This window comes from Notechis scutatus, chromosome 4 (assembly GCF_049901735.1).
Source record: "Notechis scutatus isolate UNSWTSFEM ecotype Mainland chromosome 4, rNotScu1.2, whole genome shotgun sequence".
Classification (NCBI taxonomy): Eukaryota; Metazoa; Chordata; class Lepidosauria; order Squamata; family Elapidae; genus Notechis; species Notechis scutatus.
In genome coordinates this window covers 131,234,364-131,252,867 of record NC_142012.1, presented here as the reverse complement: position 1 = coordinate 131,252,867, position 18,504 = coordinate 131,234,364, and the positions used below count along the sequence as shown (strand labels likewise).

Sequence of the window (18,504 nt, the reverse complement as noted above, 5' to 3'; positions counted from 1 at the left end):
CCATGTAATTGACTTGCTCTTTTCAATGTACACATCCTTGTGTTTCTCACTGTACAAAGATGGATATATTCAATATGCCTTTATTTACTTTTCTGATCACCCGATCTGCAAAGCTTTATGCTTTTGAGATGCTGTTCTATATAGTTTCTGTTCTGCAAAAGATGGTAGAGCGAGCTTTATAATCAACATGAAATGGATTTCAAACACTAATTATTAAAGGAAGAAGGCACAATCCTATAAATGATTGATTTCTTCCTAAACCAGTCAAATAACTACAGGTGGTAGAATGGTATAAGTGAAATATAAATGTATTTGGGTGCCAACAGTTCCTGATAGGCAGAAAAACAGTGTTGATTTTGAGTTGAGGAGTCAGTTGAGGAGGAGATGACTTTTGCAGCCAAGAGATGGTGGTGTTTTTTTCCCCACAGAGGCCCTGTAGGCATGCCATTGCTTTAGAAAGATGCTGGCAGTAAAGGTGTATGATTCCCTCTTTTAAATATTCATATGATAAACAAATCTGAATAAAACCACAACAAGTAGTCAAATTGTAAGCATTTTTTCCAAGTAAGAGGGTGCTGTATTGATGAATATTACAGCTGAGCTAGTTTGAATGTTTTCTGTAGAAAAAAACCCTGATCATTCCAAATATAATCAAGAATAGTAAATTGTATTTCTCTAGAGATTTTGATCTTCCAGTTTTCATCCCTAACTAGCATGGCAACAGTAAGCCCAATATATCCAGAAGCGAGCAGATTGCCTATCTAGAGTAACTGATGACAATATGGTGACTTTAAGTATAAAAAAAAGTTCATTTCCAGCCTCTTTATACTAATATTGCAAAAAATTATTGATTGAAATCACTGGTCATCTAGACAAATTATTATGAAATATGTTTTGATCCCACATTAGTATTTATAGAAGAACAGAAATTAATACAGTTGAGGAAGAGGGTGGAGCATCCCAGCGATACCAGGCATAGCGAACAGTCACCTCCATTCCTATACTGGTTATCTCCCTGTTTGTGGGCTCCGATAGGAGCCAAAGCTGCCCTGTAGGGGCAGTGAAGCTCAGGAGGGGCTCTCTGTGAGGTAGCAGGAGAGATTGCAATCTCCTGTGAGCCCAGGGGCTTTTTCCCTCTACACCACAGCAAGGAGAAGAGGCAATCCAAGATAGCTGCCATGAAAGCTGGGAGAGATGACGACCATCTAAGTACTGCAGGAATGGATTTTGGTGAACAACTGTGAACCAGGTGAGAAGAATTCTTTTTATTTTAACCCAAAAAAAATATCCAGAAAAAGAGAGGTTCACTATTTTTTAAAAATAGCAGCGATCTAGCACTCTTTGAAATGCTAGAATTACCCACTTAAAAACCAACGCTATTTTAAAAGGCAAAAGAATGCTTAAAAGGAAACTTTAAAATATAGAAATCCTGGAAAATAGCTGAAAATAGCTGAACAACCTGAAAGGTGATCCTTGGGAGGAGCTGTCTTTCATATTTGTAATTTCTAAACCCAAAGAAGAAGAGTACAACAGTGTTACATCCTCTAATGAAAGTGAAGAACATCTAATACACATAATAGAAGAAAGCGGGTTGACCTTGACTCTATCTCAGAAGGCGATTTGAATATTTTGAACTACTGAGTTTCACTTTTTGAAGATTTTAAAGATGAATTAAATTGTCAATAATTAAATACTATTGAAATTAGTTATTGAACTGAGGACTCAAAAGATTGGAGAAAACACAATGGATTAATTTGGATTTGGACTATTAATAGTATCTGACAGAACATCACACGAGACCAAAGAAGAAGAGAGAGAGAGAAAGAGAAAAGAAGGAAAATTAAATAAGACTTTAAAATTTGGACAATTGGGAAGACAAACAATTGTAAAATTAAAAGACTATAAAATACTAAAGATTCTTAAAAATTTAGGGGTCTTACTGATAACTGGATTGGTGGGAGTGTTTAAATATTGAGCCGTTGGAATTAAGGAGGTATACTGAGTAATCTTTTACTGAATTGTAATAAAATGGATTGCCAGGGGATAATAGAGGGATATGAAGAAATAATTTTGATGCTTAAAAATATGCATGAAGCTATAAAAAACAATAAGGAGACAAGGGGAGTGCCTAAAGATAGAGCACTTAGTGTAAAAGGCCTGCAACAATTGGGGGGCGGGGGGAGGAAGATATTTGGGAAATACATCAGAAATTAGAAAAAGCACCAGAAGAAGAAAAATCAAAGGGAGATGTAAGAAAATAAAGGTAATGGAGAGAAAGGACTGATAAGTTGGAATCAAATAGATAATATTTTAAAAGTTTATAACAGAATAGAGAAAAAAAGGAAAATCTCTTCAAAAAAGGAAAAGTTCAGAGAAAAAAACCAAAAATCTCTTCAAAACAAAGAATGATTTATGGATGGATGTTCAACAGATGCAGCAAGAAGAGATAAAGGGCAACTCAAAAGGAATATTTAGTGGGTATTAAAACATTATAAAAAACTTTAAGTTTCCAAGAGAGAGAAAAAAAAGGTGATTAAAAAGTTAACAGATAATGGAACTCCAAAGAGACCAAGAGATGATGAATAGCGATAAAATAAACTAGTAAAATGGAAAAGTAGAAAATATAAATAGGGAAAACAGTAGCATATATATGAATAGAAAAATGGAATTTATTTAAAAATAAGGGTAGAAGTTAGAAGCTTAGGATTAGGGAATTTAATTGTATTATTAATATTAATTGTGTCAAAATATATTGAGAATTTTAAACTTTTAAGGATTAGAAATTGTGGGAAGGTTGAAGATGTATTCCCCGGATTGATTGAATACTGTTAATATTTGGATTGATTAGTAGTGTTGGATATTTGGGAAATTGAAAGTATGCTGGAAAAATGAGTAATTTTTAAAATATCAAATATAAAGGGATAATAAATAATGGTGAAAAGAAATGTTATGTATGCTTAAATGAACCAATGGGAAAAATAAGAAAGAATAGAAATTGAAATAAGAAGGGAACAATAATATACATATTTTAATATAATAAGATCTATGTAATAATAAGAGGGAGGTCTAGAAATTGAATGGCAGTAGTATTTGATATGTTTAATATGAAACAATGAAAATGAAATGTAATAACTATGAGTTAAAATATTATGTTTATCTGTACTAAATGTATGGTACCGAGGTATCACACTGTTCACACATTGATATGTATAAGTAATATAAAATAAAAAACTTGGAAAAAAATTAATACATTTGATCTTTAGAAATGTAATTTTTCTAATGTCTACATTAAGATGCCTACTTTGAAAATTTTAGCTGATATCTATAATGTCATCGGTTTTACCAAATTTTTCAGGATTTTCATTGATTTATTTGAATGTGTGCCCATTTAAAAATTGTCTTGAAATAAAGCATTCTTTGCTTTGGTGAATTCTTAATTATAATATGCTGCTGATACCTTTAAGAAAAATCATTGGGCTCCTTTTAAATGTTTTTCAGTTGTCTGAAGAGCAGCTCTACACTTGCTTGGTTGGCATTGCTTTGTAGTCCTCCAATGCCAGGCACTCCATCATTCTTCAATTATGATCTCATAAATGATGGCATTAGAACTCATACATCAGTAACAGAAGGTGAGGCTTTAACAACTCTATAGGAATAGATCCATTTAGCTAGTTAAGGTGCAGTTTGCAATTTGAAACTAATATATTTTGACCTGTCTTAGGTTTTTTGACAAGTTTTAGTCAAATCACCAGTTTCTGCTCCAAATTTTTATCTTCATGTTAGTGGTCTATGCTTCTGAACGTCAGGCAGGCAAATGATTAGACTATTTGTAATACTGTGCAGTGTATGAGCATTTTATGTCTTGGTTGGGGAGCTTTGCATGCAAAGAGCCATTGACATCTCGGGCTTTGAATTAGGTTTACAATTTTGTGCTCTCCTTCAGCAAAAGCAGACCTTTCAAATACATGAAGGAAAATTAGGCAGTGCCAGAAATCCTGAGTCTTTTATATATTTTTCCTGACCAAGAGAATGTAGCTCTTTTATTGAATTACCTTTTAAATTTTTAATGTGTTTTCCCCTTCCCAAATGTCAGTAATATAATATTTTGCCCAAATGTCTTGCCTTAGACTTTACAACTCTCTTCCAGTGACCTTTTTAAAAAGCATATGGAGAATTTAAACTGCTCCTTACAATTTACAGCCATAAAATGATTTTAAATAATTCTGTTCTACTGATTATTGTAAACTTGATTCTTTAATTCTCACCATTTCACTATGTTATTAACAGTGGTGGTATTCAAAAAAATTTACTACCAGTTCGGTGGGCATGGCTTGGTGGGCATGGTGTAGCTTGGTGGGTGTGGCGTGGTTTGGTGGGCATGGCAGGGGAAGGATACTGTAATATCTCCATTTTGACCCCACTCCAGGGAAAGGATACTGTAAAATCCCCATTCCCTCTCCACCCCACTAACCTGCTTTCCAGCTTTGTTCTCTTGTGCAGGGCAACAAAAGAAGACCCAGCCAATCAGCTGGGACTCGGGAAGCACCAAATAGATGGGGGGGGGCTGTCAGAGGTGGTATTTACTGGTTCTCCGGACTACTCAAAATTTCCACTACCGATTCTCCAGAACCTGTCAGTACTGGCTGAATACCACCTCTAGTTATTAATTTTCATTCACTTTAACATCTCAGAAGCGGCTTTTTTTAGATGTGCACAAGTACACATAAGCATATAGACATGTATATTCTAATCAGGTTTCGGCAGAAATGCTTAGAATAGTACTGATGTGAGAAACTAGGAGAGTGATTAAATGCAGTACCCACCCAACAGGAAGAATACAATAACTAAATGCAAACATTACATAAATCTGTACGTGTAAATGAGAAATAGCAATAACAATGAATAGAAATATGGACCAGATATTTAATTACAATACAGTTCTACATTTTTATTGTTATTTAAGCTCAACAACTACTTTATTAAAACTCTTTAAGTAAGGTCAGTCCTTTCTACGGATTGATAATCTAATAAAATATATATTAGGGATGAGGATATGGAGCCTAATCAGTATCTTCAGTTATTATATTATTTTCATTTTTTTCTTCCTTACATCTTTTCTTTTACACAGCAGAAAAAAATGGTTGAAGTGTGAAATCTGTCCCTCTTCTTTTTTTTTATACATGCCTTTTTTCTTTATATATTTCCTTTAAGAAAAAACTTTGATAAAATGTGTCTGCTTATGTTTATGCATGGATCTGCAAATCCACTCCCTCATATCAAACAAAGGCAAGGTTTGCTAAAAGCTAATAAATAGGATTGTTCTCGGGAAACTGCTTGCAAGTTTGAGATTACCCCACCTTATGCATACAGCCAGGTATTAACCAAAGCAAAATTCTTCTGGAGTGCATGTTGAAGGCATCAGAAGGGCATTGCCGATCAACGGCATTGGCTGTCTTCTAAAGACAAGTGAAGATAAAGGCAGGAAATAAGGAATGTAATATATACTTAGCATCCTTTGCATTTCCATGCAATGTCTCAGATTTCTCAGATGGACACGTCAGCTGATAATCATTCATTCAACCCAGAGAAAGAGGGTACAGATGCAATAAGCCCAACACAACACCAGGTAGCTTTGTAAACAACAAGAATGTCTATTATACATGATGCATAATTTGTAATGACATAATGCAAAGAGGTGCATACAGAGCTGCTTCCTCATCTTGTATGACAGACTTAAGAGCCTGTATCTTATCCCCAATCCTATTTCCAAAATTTTTACATGAGCTTCCCCTCCATATCTCTAGCTAAAGACTTCTTGATACTTGGAAAACTGAAAGGCATTTTTCTAGTGGGTTTCTTATGTAATGTTCTTCCTTTTTAAAAAAAAAACCAGTAATAGAATAGTGGCCTCAGTATGCAACAGTTGAAAAGTAACTATACCACAGTAAAATATCCCATTTGTATCTTTCACCCAAAGCTGCAAAGGAGCCATTTCATAATCTGCAAGGGACAGTAAAATAGTTCTCAGGTGGTTTGCTAAAATAAAAAACCCATAGTGGAAAATTTTGGGGAAATTCAGAAACTGATTACCCCCACATCCAGATGTGTGATTACCAACAGATTGAATAGTTTCAAAAAGTTGTTTAATTAGCAACAGCTCTGCAATGCTTTGCTTTTTCTTTTGTGTACATTTGTTGTGTTTACTTCAATCCCTCATTTCCCAACACTGCTACTGTTGGACTTTGGGGAGGAGTTATCTGGTTGGGAGAGGAAAAGGAAGAAAGAATTATTAAACTCTCTCCACACACAAACTAAAAGAAGAAATTGCAACATTGCATAATTGCAAAATATTTTTCTTTACATTTCTCTGGACTAAAATCTGGTAAGTCTGCCTATTTTGTAGATTTCCTCCGTTTTATATAAAACAGTCCCTGGCCTGCAACAAAATGAATGGTGAATGGAAGAAGTGTGTTCCAAGAGGTGTTGGAAAATGAAGCTTTGTGAGTCATGCCATGCAGGATGTGTTTTAGCATTTTTGAAATGGGACTGCAGACTTCATTTGTGCTGTGCATTTCAGGCTTTCAATAAGATTAGAATTAACATTTGATAGATGGGATGAGTTTAGTTTAAATTTATATAAAGCACCAGGATAAACTATAATTGTTATATTATAATTATAAAATATAATAATCTTTCTTTCTGCCTTGATGTATAAATCCAGATCAGGAGAAGACAATGTGTTATGTGGCACCAGACAATTAAATTAATTCAGTAAATTTATGGAGAAAGTATATTATGCTAATACAATATTTGTTAGAAGAGACAGATATTCCTAAACCTCTGTTAGAAGCCTCAGTGTTATAATGCCTATCAAGATATTATTAAATAAGTGATACAAATGATCTCTGTGTTGATAACAATGTTCATGGCATCATTTGTTCATCTTTCCTCCCTGTGGACACCTGGGCAGAAACTGCTGTATAAAAGCTGGATTTAAAATATCCACATACTGCCTTCTGAAATGAAAATAGTGTAGCAAGAATTAAGGCCCTTCAAAATATTAATTAAACCTTAGATGAAGTATTTACAAACTTTTCACCATACATCAACTGAATATGGAGGCTTTTTTTAACTGCTACTAAGAGAATTCAGTAAATGGAGCTCTAGCTACCTTCTTCTACCATCTGGCAGAATTGTCTCTTGGAATCTTGAAAGAAATACTCCTAGCTTGTCCAAAATGATTCTGCCCATTCTGCCAGAACATTAAACAGTTTGATCTCCATGATTGATGACTGTGAACCAGAAGGCAGGCCCTGACATTATGGAATATGCTAAGAGGATCCTAGAGAGATATGGATTTAGCTGATTTTCCACCATCTCAACTATTTTTCTCTAAAAGGAAAAGTTGATTTCTGGGAGGTAGTTATTCAATATAGCTGAATAAGAGACGGTCTCTTCAAGCGAAGGATCACTGACTCTTTCAATGAACACAGCACCCCATCCTCTCAGATGATGTCACTTCTGAATCCACCTGACCACATTTTTAGCTGCTTGATAAGAATCAGATTGGGCATGGGTCCATTCCACAGTTGTCTGAGATAGTAAAATAAAATGCCTTACACACTTCACAAATTCCAGACACTGCATTGCAAAATATTGCCTACTTATTGACATGACTGCCCAATTGACATCTAAATCCTAAGAAAATGAGTAATATGAGTACTGTTCTGCAAAGAAACCCACAAAAGCACCACAATAGGTTGTAATAATTTTATCCTTCTCTCCCTCCAAAAACATTCTGGATTATTTGAACAGAGTAGTCAGGCAGGAATCTGCAGCTGCAATGAGAGTGAAACATTATATTATGAATGCTTCTTGTTACCATTATCTTGTTACCCTGTGTAGACCTGAAACTTATGTGTAGCAGTGCTCAGTTGTATTCACTTTTGATTTTATACTCTTGTTTTTCTAGGTGTCTTTTCACTCACTTCAGCTCCTGTAACTCTTCTGAGAACCAGGGGGCTAATTAGGATTGGTGAGTTGAAAGAGGTAATCTCATCCTTAATTAATAATTATAGTTATTTATATATTTTATTAAATTTATATGCTACCCATCCAGTGGTGGGATTCAAAAACTTTTACTACCAGTTCTGTGGGCATGGCTTGGTGGGCATGGCCATGTGACTGGGTGGGCATGGCTTTTTTTGCAGCCCCCACCCATTTTTGGGAGCTTCCTAACCATAGAGGAGCCTCTGGAGGGGGTCATTTTTGCTCCCCTAAAGCTCCTCTGGGGCTCTGGAAGAAAAGGAACAGAGCATGGGAGGGGCATGCAGCACCCCTCCAAGCTCCATTTTGGGAGCTTCCTAGCCTCAGAGAAGCCTCTGGAGGGGCGTTTTTGCTCGCCTAAGGCTCCTCTGGGGCTCTGGAAGGCAAAAAATGGAGGGGGGGGGCTGAGCTCCTCCCTCCATTTTTTGCCTTCCTGGGCCTCAGCAAGGGAAATCCCAGCACAGTTGATCTTATCTACAGAAAAGAAAGAAATACCTTAGGTGAATGTCAGGCAGGTGGGCGGGGTGAGCGAGCATCGGGCAGGAAGGCGACTGGGTGGGGGGCGTGGCCAGCCAGAACTTACTACCAGTTCAGCGACCCATGCCAAATTCTTGCTACCGGTTCGCCCGATCTGGTGCAAACCGGCTGAATACCACCACTGCACCCATCTCTCTATCAAGTGATTTAAACATCAGAGGTCAACCAAGTTCCAGATAGATGGAATTTCCCAGGTGTCTTCAGAAAACTTCCATGATCCATCAGTCAACCAATGTGGACTATCCTAATTAGCCATGGCTTTGGAGAACCATGGTACTCACAATCTTGACAAAAATTGACCTGACCACACAAAGAACAGATATAATGTTGTCCTTCTCCAGATCATGACATTTCTGCCCCAAAATAAAAATCTAATCATGCATGAAATCACTCTTATGATTTGAGGCAAGATTACCCAAGACAAGCTTATGGTCACCTGGAGGTTGTGAAATTCTAGGGCTTACAGACTCAACACAAAAGGCACAGAGTTTGAAAGCACTGATTAATAAAGATCTGGGCAAAAACAATTCTACTCAATCAATGAGGTTGAGCTTCAGAAGGGCCACTGCTGGACAGGAAGGAAGCCAGTATATACACTAGCAGCATCTCGAACTCTCCATATATCCCATATCCATTTATTTCTGGGGCAGTATTACTAATTACTGCCACAATCACATGAATTACCACAACTACTCCTTTTCCTGAATCTTATCATTATAGATACTACAGAACATGAAATCCAGCTGGACAGATTTCAGATATGTCCTTCATTGTCCAACTAGATTTCACTAATGTGCATGAAGTCTATAGGTTTATCTGTTTATTTTAAAAAAGTATCAACACTTTTTCACCCCCAGTCTGATCAAAGAACTCTGAGTGGTATGAATTGATTAGCTATCTCTCCTCTGTACAAAAGTGCCATTTACAGAGGCAGTATCCAAGGTGCCCAATGATTCAACCATTCAATCTCCTAGTTAGTGCTACTGGTTTAGAAAAACGAACCTGCACCAATGTGCAAATCCTCCTCTTATAACATCATACAACCCTCCCCTGTCATATCTTCTCTGTCCAACATTATTGTTGTATGGTCTTTGACATTCTTACCCCAGAGCCAATGCCTCATCTCATACCTTTCTGGTATCTCATTCAGCATCTTTTACCAGTGTCCATATTTACTTTGTATCATTTTATAACATCTTCATTTTCCAGTAAATAATTGTAAAGCTTTTTGTTAATTGTAACATACAGTAATTGTACAGTGCTGTTGTGTAGTATGGATAGTCCTTGACTTATTACAGTCCATTTAGTGACCGTTACAATGGTACTGAAAAAATACATTTTAACCTAGCACGAAAAATAATGCAGCATTAGCAGCAGAAAGGTACCTTTTACAAGTGTATAAAATAAGAAAGGAAAAAGTAATTTAAAAAGAGAGAGAAAGCTGACTATATGTTGGTTATCTTCAAGGCTATGGTAATGAACTCTATCAGAAATGGCTTTAAAAGAGGCCCAGAAACTACAGCAAGTCCAGAATATAACAGCCAGGTTTCTCTGGGGTGCTTTCCATTGGGAGTTCACTGGCATCATATAGATTTCCATATTAAATTCAAAGTGTGTGCATTAATAAATAATACAAAGATTGCTATCATAAATCACTTAACAGTTTGGACCTGCCTCCCCATAGCAGCAGTTTTACCTATCCCCATCTTATGAAGTTAGAACTCCATCTTCGAAGGAGTTTTAAAAATCATGTTTGCTTGGAATCTGACTATATGCCAGTTTGAACATATAGGAGTTAAGATTCTATATAAAAAAATATTGTCAAGGTGATTTTAAATTGGACCCTGAGATTTAAACATCAAATCCAAACTCAGTTGTTTACTTGCCATTATCCATAAGGAGTTTGTGACATTGATTCTTTTGTCAGCGATAGCATTTCCTTCATTCCTAGTGTCCAAATATTTTCATATAAAGTGAAACATTCAGTAAGCGGGTGGTTATTTTTACAATGTCATCTGATTAAGATGTGAATAGAGAAGACAGTGTCTATCTCTGCTTTTCTCACAGAAGAGGCCTTAAACTCAACTTCTGGCCATTTATCTACACTATATTTCCCTCCCCCAGGGGATTAAATTTACAAGGAAGTTCTATTGCCTATGTAAGTGACAGGACTGGTTAGACAGGATCAGTTTGTGGACACTAATAATATCCCAGTAGGACTAGAAAATGGGAAGGGAGGCTACTCCTTTGCAGTGCACAATGCTACAACTTCTATGAGCTATAAGAGCAAATTCAGTTTGTTGTTTTCTGCCATGCAGACATCCTAGATTTTTTCTTGTCATTGGCATGAAGAATAAAGATGCAGAGAAAGACCAGAGAAGATGACAGCTTGTTTACAGAAGAACATGATCTCAAGGAAGCCAATTATGGGAGCTTAAAGAAGAATCCTGAGTCAAAAATAAAGGAGTACATTTATGAAACCCTGGCCTTTGGGCCTGAGAAGATTGTAAATTTGTCCACTTATGAAAGCCTAGGCAGCGGCTCTCAGCATAACTCAAAGGATGCTAAACAGCCCAAGCAGAAGAACATAGAGGATGACAGATATTGGAAGTTATCCACTACCTCTCTTAAGGTCCCACAGGTAGGGAATGGTACATGAATGGTAGTTCTTTAACTCTTAACTCTTAAAAATCTTTAAAAAGTAGCAAAAGAGCAAAATCTAGTAAAATCAATGTTTGTATTTGAGTCAGATTGTAATTAGAAACTACAGTTTCTAACAGAATTGTATCATGGAAAGCAGAGTTGTAGAAAAAAGTACCAAAGCCAAGAATTGTTTAGGTTTTGAAAAGAGATGTGGGGGGGGGGGGATCTTAAATGCATAATTGTTAACAAGTCTTATGGGAAGAACTTACTGAAAATTTTTGATTGAGAAATATTTGCTAGTGTTAGGTTTATGCTAAAAACCATGGAAAAAATAAGCAAAAGTGAAGAATTAATTGTCTTATAAACCAATAGTTGTGTCAAGAAACATATCAATTGTCTGCTTGTTTGAATCATTTTAAACAGAGCTAGAGCTTCAGTAAAAAGGAGAGAGAAAACGGAGCTTAATAACTTGAGCAGCAAGCTTAAGGGGTCCTCTTGGATCGTTCTCCCCAGTGGGAATTATTTTAATCTCTTCATTAAGAAAGCTCATAGTTTTTTGTTTAAAGCAGCATACTTACTTCAATATAGGCCATTAGAGTAGGGACATATTTTAGCTGGTTAGGCAAAAAGAATTAAAGAAAAAAAGTGTTTTCCCCTTCATTTCTTCCTTGTCTGAAAGGAGGGAGAAGAATGAGGAGTTATTTAGTTCTCATGCAATTTAGTACATTTCAATCAGTAAGAGGCAAGATCTATTAGCTTTTCTGATGTAACTAGGTTTAGAAACATCAGCCGGATGAAATAAGCTTGAATTTTGCAATGTCAGTTTTCCAATATTTCATTATTTAAATATGATTCATGGTGCTGGGTTTTTTTAAAGTTAACATATATAAGGAAACTATAGAATTGTGTCTCTGTACTGTGTATTCATATATACAGTAAAAGTAACTTACTATCTATCCTTTCCTTTTACTTTAAATAAGAAAGTTAAAATCAGCATAGATATTATGAGGTGCTTATTATGTGGCTATTGCAATAGAATAGGGTAGTAGGATACTTTCATATCTTAGGGAAGAAATCCCAGAAGGCAATGGCAAACCAATTTTCTACTGTTGCCATAAAAGTTGCCATAAAAAGAGCCAGATTTATTAAATCATCTAAGCCAGGGGTGTCAAACTTGGGGCCCGTGGTCCGGATGCATCACATGCTGGCCCTACGCCCACCCGGTTTATCGGAAAAAAGTCCTGATACGTCACGTGACGCTGCTGTGACACCCTGATCTAAGCTAAGCTCAAATCAAAAGAGGCTCCACTTACTCTTCACTTATATTGTTTTCTTGTGTCAAAATGTTAAGAATCAATTCCACTCTTTTTCACAACAGAGGATCATTTGAGATCTAGAGAAGGAGCTCAAAACTAGCTGGTTGCCCAACTCTCTGTAATATACCTGTGTAATGTCTCTGCAGAAGAAAATACTCAGGGATAGAGTAATAAATCACCCTACACCTACACATTCTCACAAAGAGGATCTTGTTGCTGTAAAATGTTTTCAAACTTAGAAGAGGCCAGGAACAACCTTCTGATCAGTAGAGTAAGCCAACCTGTTTTTCTATTGATCATTAATATTTTTCCCTCCCCAGTGGAATAAGGACTGCCTTGTAAACAGCACTGCGAACTTCTTCAGTGATGAAAAGACCAGGATAGGTAAGTAAAGAGATAGCTCACCTCAAAGCACAAAATACCAATCTTTCCTTTCAAGGGGTGACTCTGACTAGTTGTTTTATTTCATGCTCCTTTCCATTTATCTGAAATCAGCTGTTTTGTAGCTATTGGTCAAATGTTTAGGACAAATCTATCATTTGTCTATCATTTGTCCTGTTCTTGCAAAAATGTTGATTTATGTTCAATTTGGCTAGGGGAATGTTTTAAAATTTTGCTTGGAAACTGGATTTATATAGAATTATCTCTACATCCAAAAGGTTTAATGAAAAGTGTAGGTTCAAACCAGACATTGTGAAGAAATGTGAGATCTCAAATTCCATATTTTATTTGAAATACACATTAAAGTGATGAGTTTAGCAGGTGCTCTTGTGTGCTTAATCCTTTTCCAATCAACTGATTCTCTACCTTAGAGAATCTACCTTGTCTACCTCTACCCAAGTCCCCTCTACCTTAGTCACTTTCAATATTTTTCCTTCTTTCATGTACAATCACCTTCCAGATAAAAGATAATTACAGGGGATGGCATTTTTAGTGGGAAACAATGTAATGAAAATGTACTGAACCTGTACATGCTTCTTGTGTCCAGTTATCCCACTAAATATAAAGCATTAAGTGGCCCATGAGACTGCAATAGAAACTGCTTTTCATTTTCTGGGAATTTTTCTCTAATTTGGACTAGAAAGTTGCTCTAGAGTTTAATTTGATTTCAGACTCTTGAAGTTCTAATGTTGACTATTGTATTTCCAGTGCAGGAAAGAGATGAGAAGGATTCATTTTTTTAAATTCCATTCCTTCAACATTTACAGTGATAGTATTCAGAGAATCATAAGTATAATGTCCTATTTTATCAAAAAAATTATCATGTGGAATACAACATATTTTGGGAGCTCTATTTCTTTTCCCTTGTATTTTTCCTTAGGAGTTAAATTACTGTTGCTGCAGTTTTCCTGGTGATTGTATATATTGTCTGGCTGGTCAATAAAAAGAGACTTTAAAAAATCATGAGGAAATTTAACAATTTTGAAGTTTCCTTTTGTCGATTCCATGTATTTCTCCATTTTTACAAATACATCTCAGATTATGAAGATATCTAAATTATCTTTTTACTTTTTTACTCCTGACAAATGGCTAATGGAATATTTCTACTGTCTATATGTTTTGCCACAGACTTTATCCTTGTATGGGAATCAGATTGCCAGAAACCAGAGGGTCAAAATGAAGAGAATGATAATCCAAAATCCAAACAAAAGAGATCAATTGAAATACACAATGAATGGCGGGAGAAATTTCTGCATAAACTCCAGATGAAGGGGATCAGAATTGAAAAGGCATGCAAAAAAATGGACTGCTGGCAATAGAGTGGTGGGTGGGAAGACAGGAAGTTGACTGAGGAGAGAAACACTCTTCACTTTAATCTTTCATTGTAGCACCCTCAATTTTATTGATCTCACCTTCTTTCAGAGAAGAAAGAAAAGTAAGAATTTGGCTTATCATAAGCCATTTTAAAACCCTCTTGTTCAGTATTGTAAACAGCTTTAATTCCCCACAAGGCTAAATATGAAGGAAAAACATAAATAAAGCTAAACTATCAGCAAATACAGAATCCTAATCTTGCACATTAGGTATTTTCCTACATCTTCACTATTTCTGCTTTTCCTTTCCAGGGAAAAAATATTATGCAAAATCAGCAGACAAAATGTAAGGCATGAATACCTTCTCTAAACCATATCTTTCCATGCATATCCATCATTGTAAACTCTTCTTTGCAAACCCTTCTTTCACTAGATCCATACCCCATTTTATATTCTGCCTTTTGTTCAACCATCTATAGTTCTTCCCCTTCCTTTTAACTTACTTTTCTTTCATATGCCTGTTTTGCAATTCCATACTCCTTCATTCTCTCTGTATGATCAAAACACTTCAATGTATGTTTTTCATACAGGTCATTCAGTTTTGAATTTAATCCATATTAATCTAGTTCCTATCCATTCTTGATCCTTTCTTTTCTTGTTTTACCACCTATGTCTTTGAAGTAAACCTATTCCCATTGTATTCTACTTATTTTTATATTTATCTTGACATAACCAGTGATCATATCAATACATTGAAGTAGATAGTAGCATTTTTATATCTTTTACTCCTTTTTATCTCTGTTCCTCAATGTCCTGCTAAAAAGCAAAAATCTGATCTGCATATCTCCTGATAGATGAAAAGCCATACTACACTTGATTGTGTTCCTTTTCACCTTTGATACTCTTTCAATAGCATTCAGCTGAAAACTATCACAAGCACATTTCACAAACTTTAACTGTTTCAATTTTAGAAATGTATAGATGAAAAATCACAAGATTATTCTTATTATAAGGCAAAAATGCCACCTTTAGATGCAAATAAAATAGTTACATAGTCATAACCAAACTACATTTGTTTTTTAACATTATTCCAATTACACCATCTACATAAGTTGCCTTTCAACCTTCTCATGGCTTTTATTACTTTCTTTTCATATTTTTTTCTTAGACAGCAACATTTATAGAATTCATTTCAATTCCTCTTTTTAACATATAATTCTCATTCTTATACAAATCTCTAAAATATTTGTGCAGCACTGCTTCAGTTCAATTTCAGCCCAAATAATTTTATTTCCCTTATTCTTATTTAAAAATAATATTATTAATGTTTAAAAATATAGTGATAAAAGATTAATACAAATTGAGAGATAAAAAATGTAAAGAAAAAAAGAGAAATGAAAATATAATATGTACACTGTATGTGTATGTATAAAATAGCTCCTCCCTCAGACAAGATATAAACAACGTCAATAATTTAACACCTTCTCTAGTGTTTCAATTTAAACACTCTTCTTCCTACATTTTATCATTTTCACATCTCATTCGTTAATCAAATTTGAAAAACTCATTGTTCATTTGTGTCTGTTAAGAGCTACCAGAAATGTAAACATATATATTTTAATCTTAATTACATAAATCCATTTTGAATTACAACTTACGACTTTTTTAAAGAAATAAAGCAAAATAAATCTCTCCCCGCTTATAAACAGTTCTTTAAATCATCAATATTCATTCCTGCTCAAAAAGAAATTCCTTTAATAGCTAGCAGGAGCTACAACATATATGTTTTAATCTTGGCCAAATGAATTTGTTTTACAGGTAGTCCTTGAATTATAACCATTCTTTTAATGACCATTTGAAGTTACAACGGCACTGAAAAAAGTGACTTATGACTGTTTTTCATACTTATGACCGTTGCGGCATCCCCATGGTCATGTGATTAAAATTCAGATGCTTGGCAATTTAATCATATTTATGATGACTACAGGGCCCCAGGGTCATGTGGCCACCTTTTGCATCTTTCTGACAAGCAAAGTCTTAATGGGGAAGCCAGAATCACTTAACAAACAGTGGAACAGATGCCTTCAGAAGTTCTGGGTGCTCCATCACTGGAGGTTTTTAAGAAGAGATTGGACAACCATTTGTCTGAAATGGTATAGTGTCTCCTGCATCTGCACAGAGTTGAATTGAAGACCTCCAAGGTCCCTTCCAATTCTGTTTTTCTGTTATTTCATAGTCTATTTTGAATGCATGGATTACAAACGTTTCTCTTCTAGTAATCTGGGACTGTTAATATGTTTCTGATATCAGAACTATGGCATTTAAATTGGGCTGAAAAGGAGAATCATTTCAGTCCAATAGAGCTGTTAGTAAAAATTGGGGTCAGACAGGGCTGGTAACACAAGTACTCTAGTTCAAAGTGCTGTTAAACTTATTTTGCTCATGAGTGTTATGGAAAAGGAATATTGGCCTCTCCAGTTGAATACATTTTTTCCCAAGGATTTTAGGTTTTTATATAGCTGAGTTTTTATGTAGCTGAGTGGCTCCAATGGTCTCTTTTGCAGCATGCAGCCCAACATACAAAGAAAGTGGTCCACTTTATATTGTTGAATGCTCCCTGGAGTGTGCTATGTTATTACGCTGAGGACCTCAGGCTGAGAGTTCCCTTGCAGGTGAGAATGCTGTGAAACCTAATACCCAAGGATAAAACTTTGCTTCCAGCTAAAATCATTTATTATATTCTGATCTCAAGAAAGAAAAAGTTGTGGGTTTTAGTTGTTTGTTAGTTATATTACATTAGTCTGCAGTTGATCAGAAGGAAGTTGCTTATTTAAACATTACTTCATAAAAAATGATCACCATGTGGAAAATATGAGCTTGACAGAAAGGCAGTCCATGTCCCTCTTCTGCAGGATCTTCCTTTTGTGAACAGTGATTTTTGTTTATTTAAATGTTTTGTTTTTGTTTACTTTTGTAAACTGACCAGTATCTTGGGAAGCTTGGCAATGATAAAAGTTTCTATAGGTAAGTAAATAAATAAAGGAAAAATATGTAAAAGTTGTAGGAGAAGAGCTGATCTATGTTACAAAAAAAACAAAAAAAAAAACAAACGTAACCTGGCCAGCACCTTTTCTAACAGATGTTGTTAAAAAGCATAAGATTTCAGGAGCCATGTTTTACACAGCAATTGCATTTGTTTTTGCCCATTTCACAGAAATATTCAACTGATGGCATAAAAAAAGTATTCACAAAACTAAATTACCCACACAATGAGGTCAATAGACAATAGTATTAGGCCAATTCCCAGGGGAATTTATTAAAAGACAGACCAGAAAAAGAGAAACAGACATCCACTGGTTGTCACCTGCAGCTCACAGTTTAAGTCACACTAATACATTATTAATATACTACAGCTCATACTAGAAAACGACACCACACTTATTCAGACAGCGGGTGGCAGGGCCTTATTTGCATACAGACAAGCACACAATCTGAAGTGTCTCACAGGCAACAATAGGATAATGCCAACATGGGTAGCAGACTCTGCAACAACCCCCAGATGTCTACCTTGCTCCCATATCTGTATCAACAATCCCTTCTTAAGACCCAACAAGTACATAACAGAGGTGCCTTTGCATGCTATTCCTCCAATATAGTATCTACCATCATCTACCAGCACTACCCCTCTGGATTCTACGTAGGACAAGAAGGACAAGCTTTACAGAAAGACTTTATTGGATACAAATTTTACAGGACATGTGGGCATGAAGGACATGTAATATCAGAGCATTTCATCCTGTGTGTGTGTGTGTGTGTGTGTGTGTGTGTGTGTGAGAGAGAGAGAGAGAGAGAGAGAGAGAGAGAGAGAGAGAGAAGGTGCTCCCAGACTCTTTCTGATTCTTTGCAAGTCATATGGTGTATTATTCTCTAGGAGACAGAATAGCATTGACTTACACCATTTCTTCTAGTCCATCTGAGATTGTAACAGCTTGAAGAGCATATGAACAGTGGATTCAACAAATAACAATCCAGAAAAAAACTGAAAATTTGAGGAAACAAGGCCACCTCTGCCCATCACTCTTTTAATTTTTCCAGAGATAGTTTTATCACTAAGTATTTATTTTGATAAAATGGGAACTGAGCATTGTATTGGAACCAACAGCTCTTCACCAATCTCTAATGCCTATTTTCTGTGATTCATGTGCTGT

General features: G+C 35.6%; 1 protein-coding gene across 7 annotated transcripts in view; it reads left to right on the top strand.

Moving 5' to 3' along the window:
- The first annotated feature begins 6,247 nt into the window (after nt 1-6,247).
- ANO7 (anoctamin 7) overlaps nt 6,248-18,504 on the top strand; it is a 40,558-nt gene continuing 28,301 nt past the window's right edge. Inside the window, exons 1-6 of one of the 7 annotated variants that reach the window (XM_087964964.1) lie at nt 6,248-6,382; nt 7,973-8,035; nt 10,902-11,224; nt 12,872-12,926; nt 14,112-14,272; nt 16,861-16,968. In XM_087964964.1, coding sequence (XP_087821090.1) covers nt 10,943-11,224; nt 12,872-12,926; nt 14,112-14,272; nt 16,861-16,968 — 606 coding nt within the window. In that variant the 5' untranslated portion in view covers nt 6,248-6,382; nt 7,973-8,035; nt 10,902-10,942. Of the gene's footprint in view, nt 6,383-7,971; nt 8,050-10,786; nt 11,225-12,862; nt 12,927-14,111; nt 14,273-16,860; nt 16,969-18,504 lie in introns of those variants that run through there. The other 6 variants (XM_087964963.1, XM_087964961.1, XM_087964966.1 and 3 more) reach the window with 6 other exon arrangements.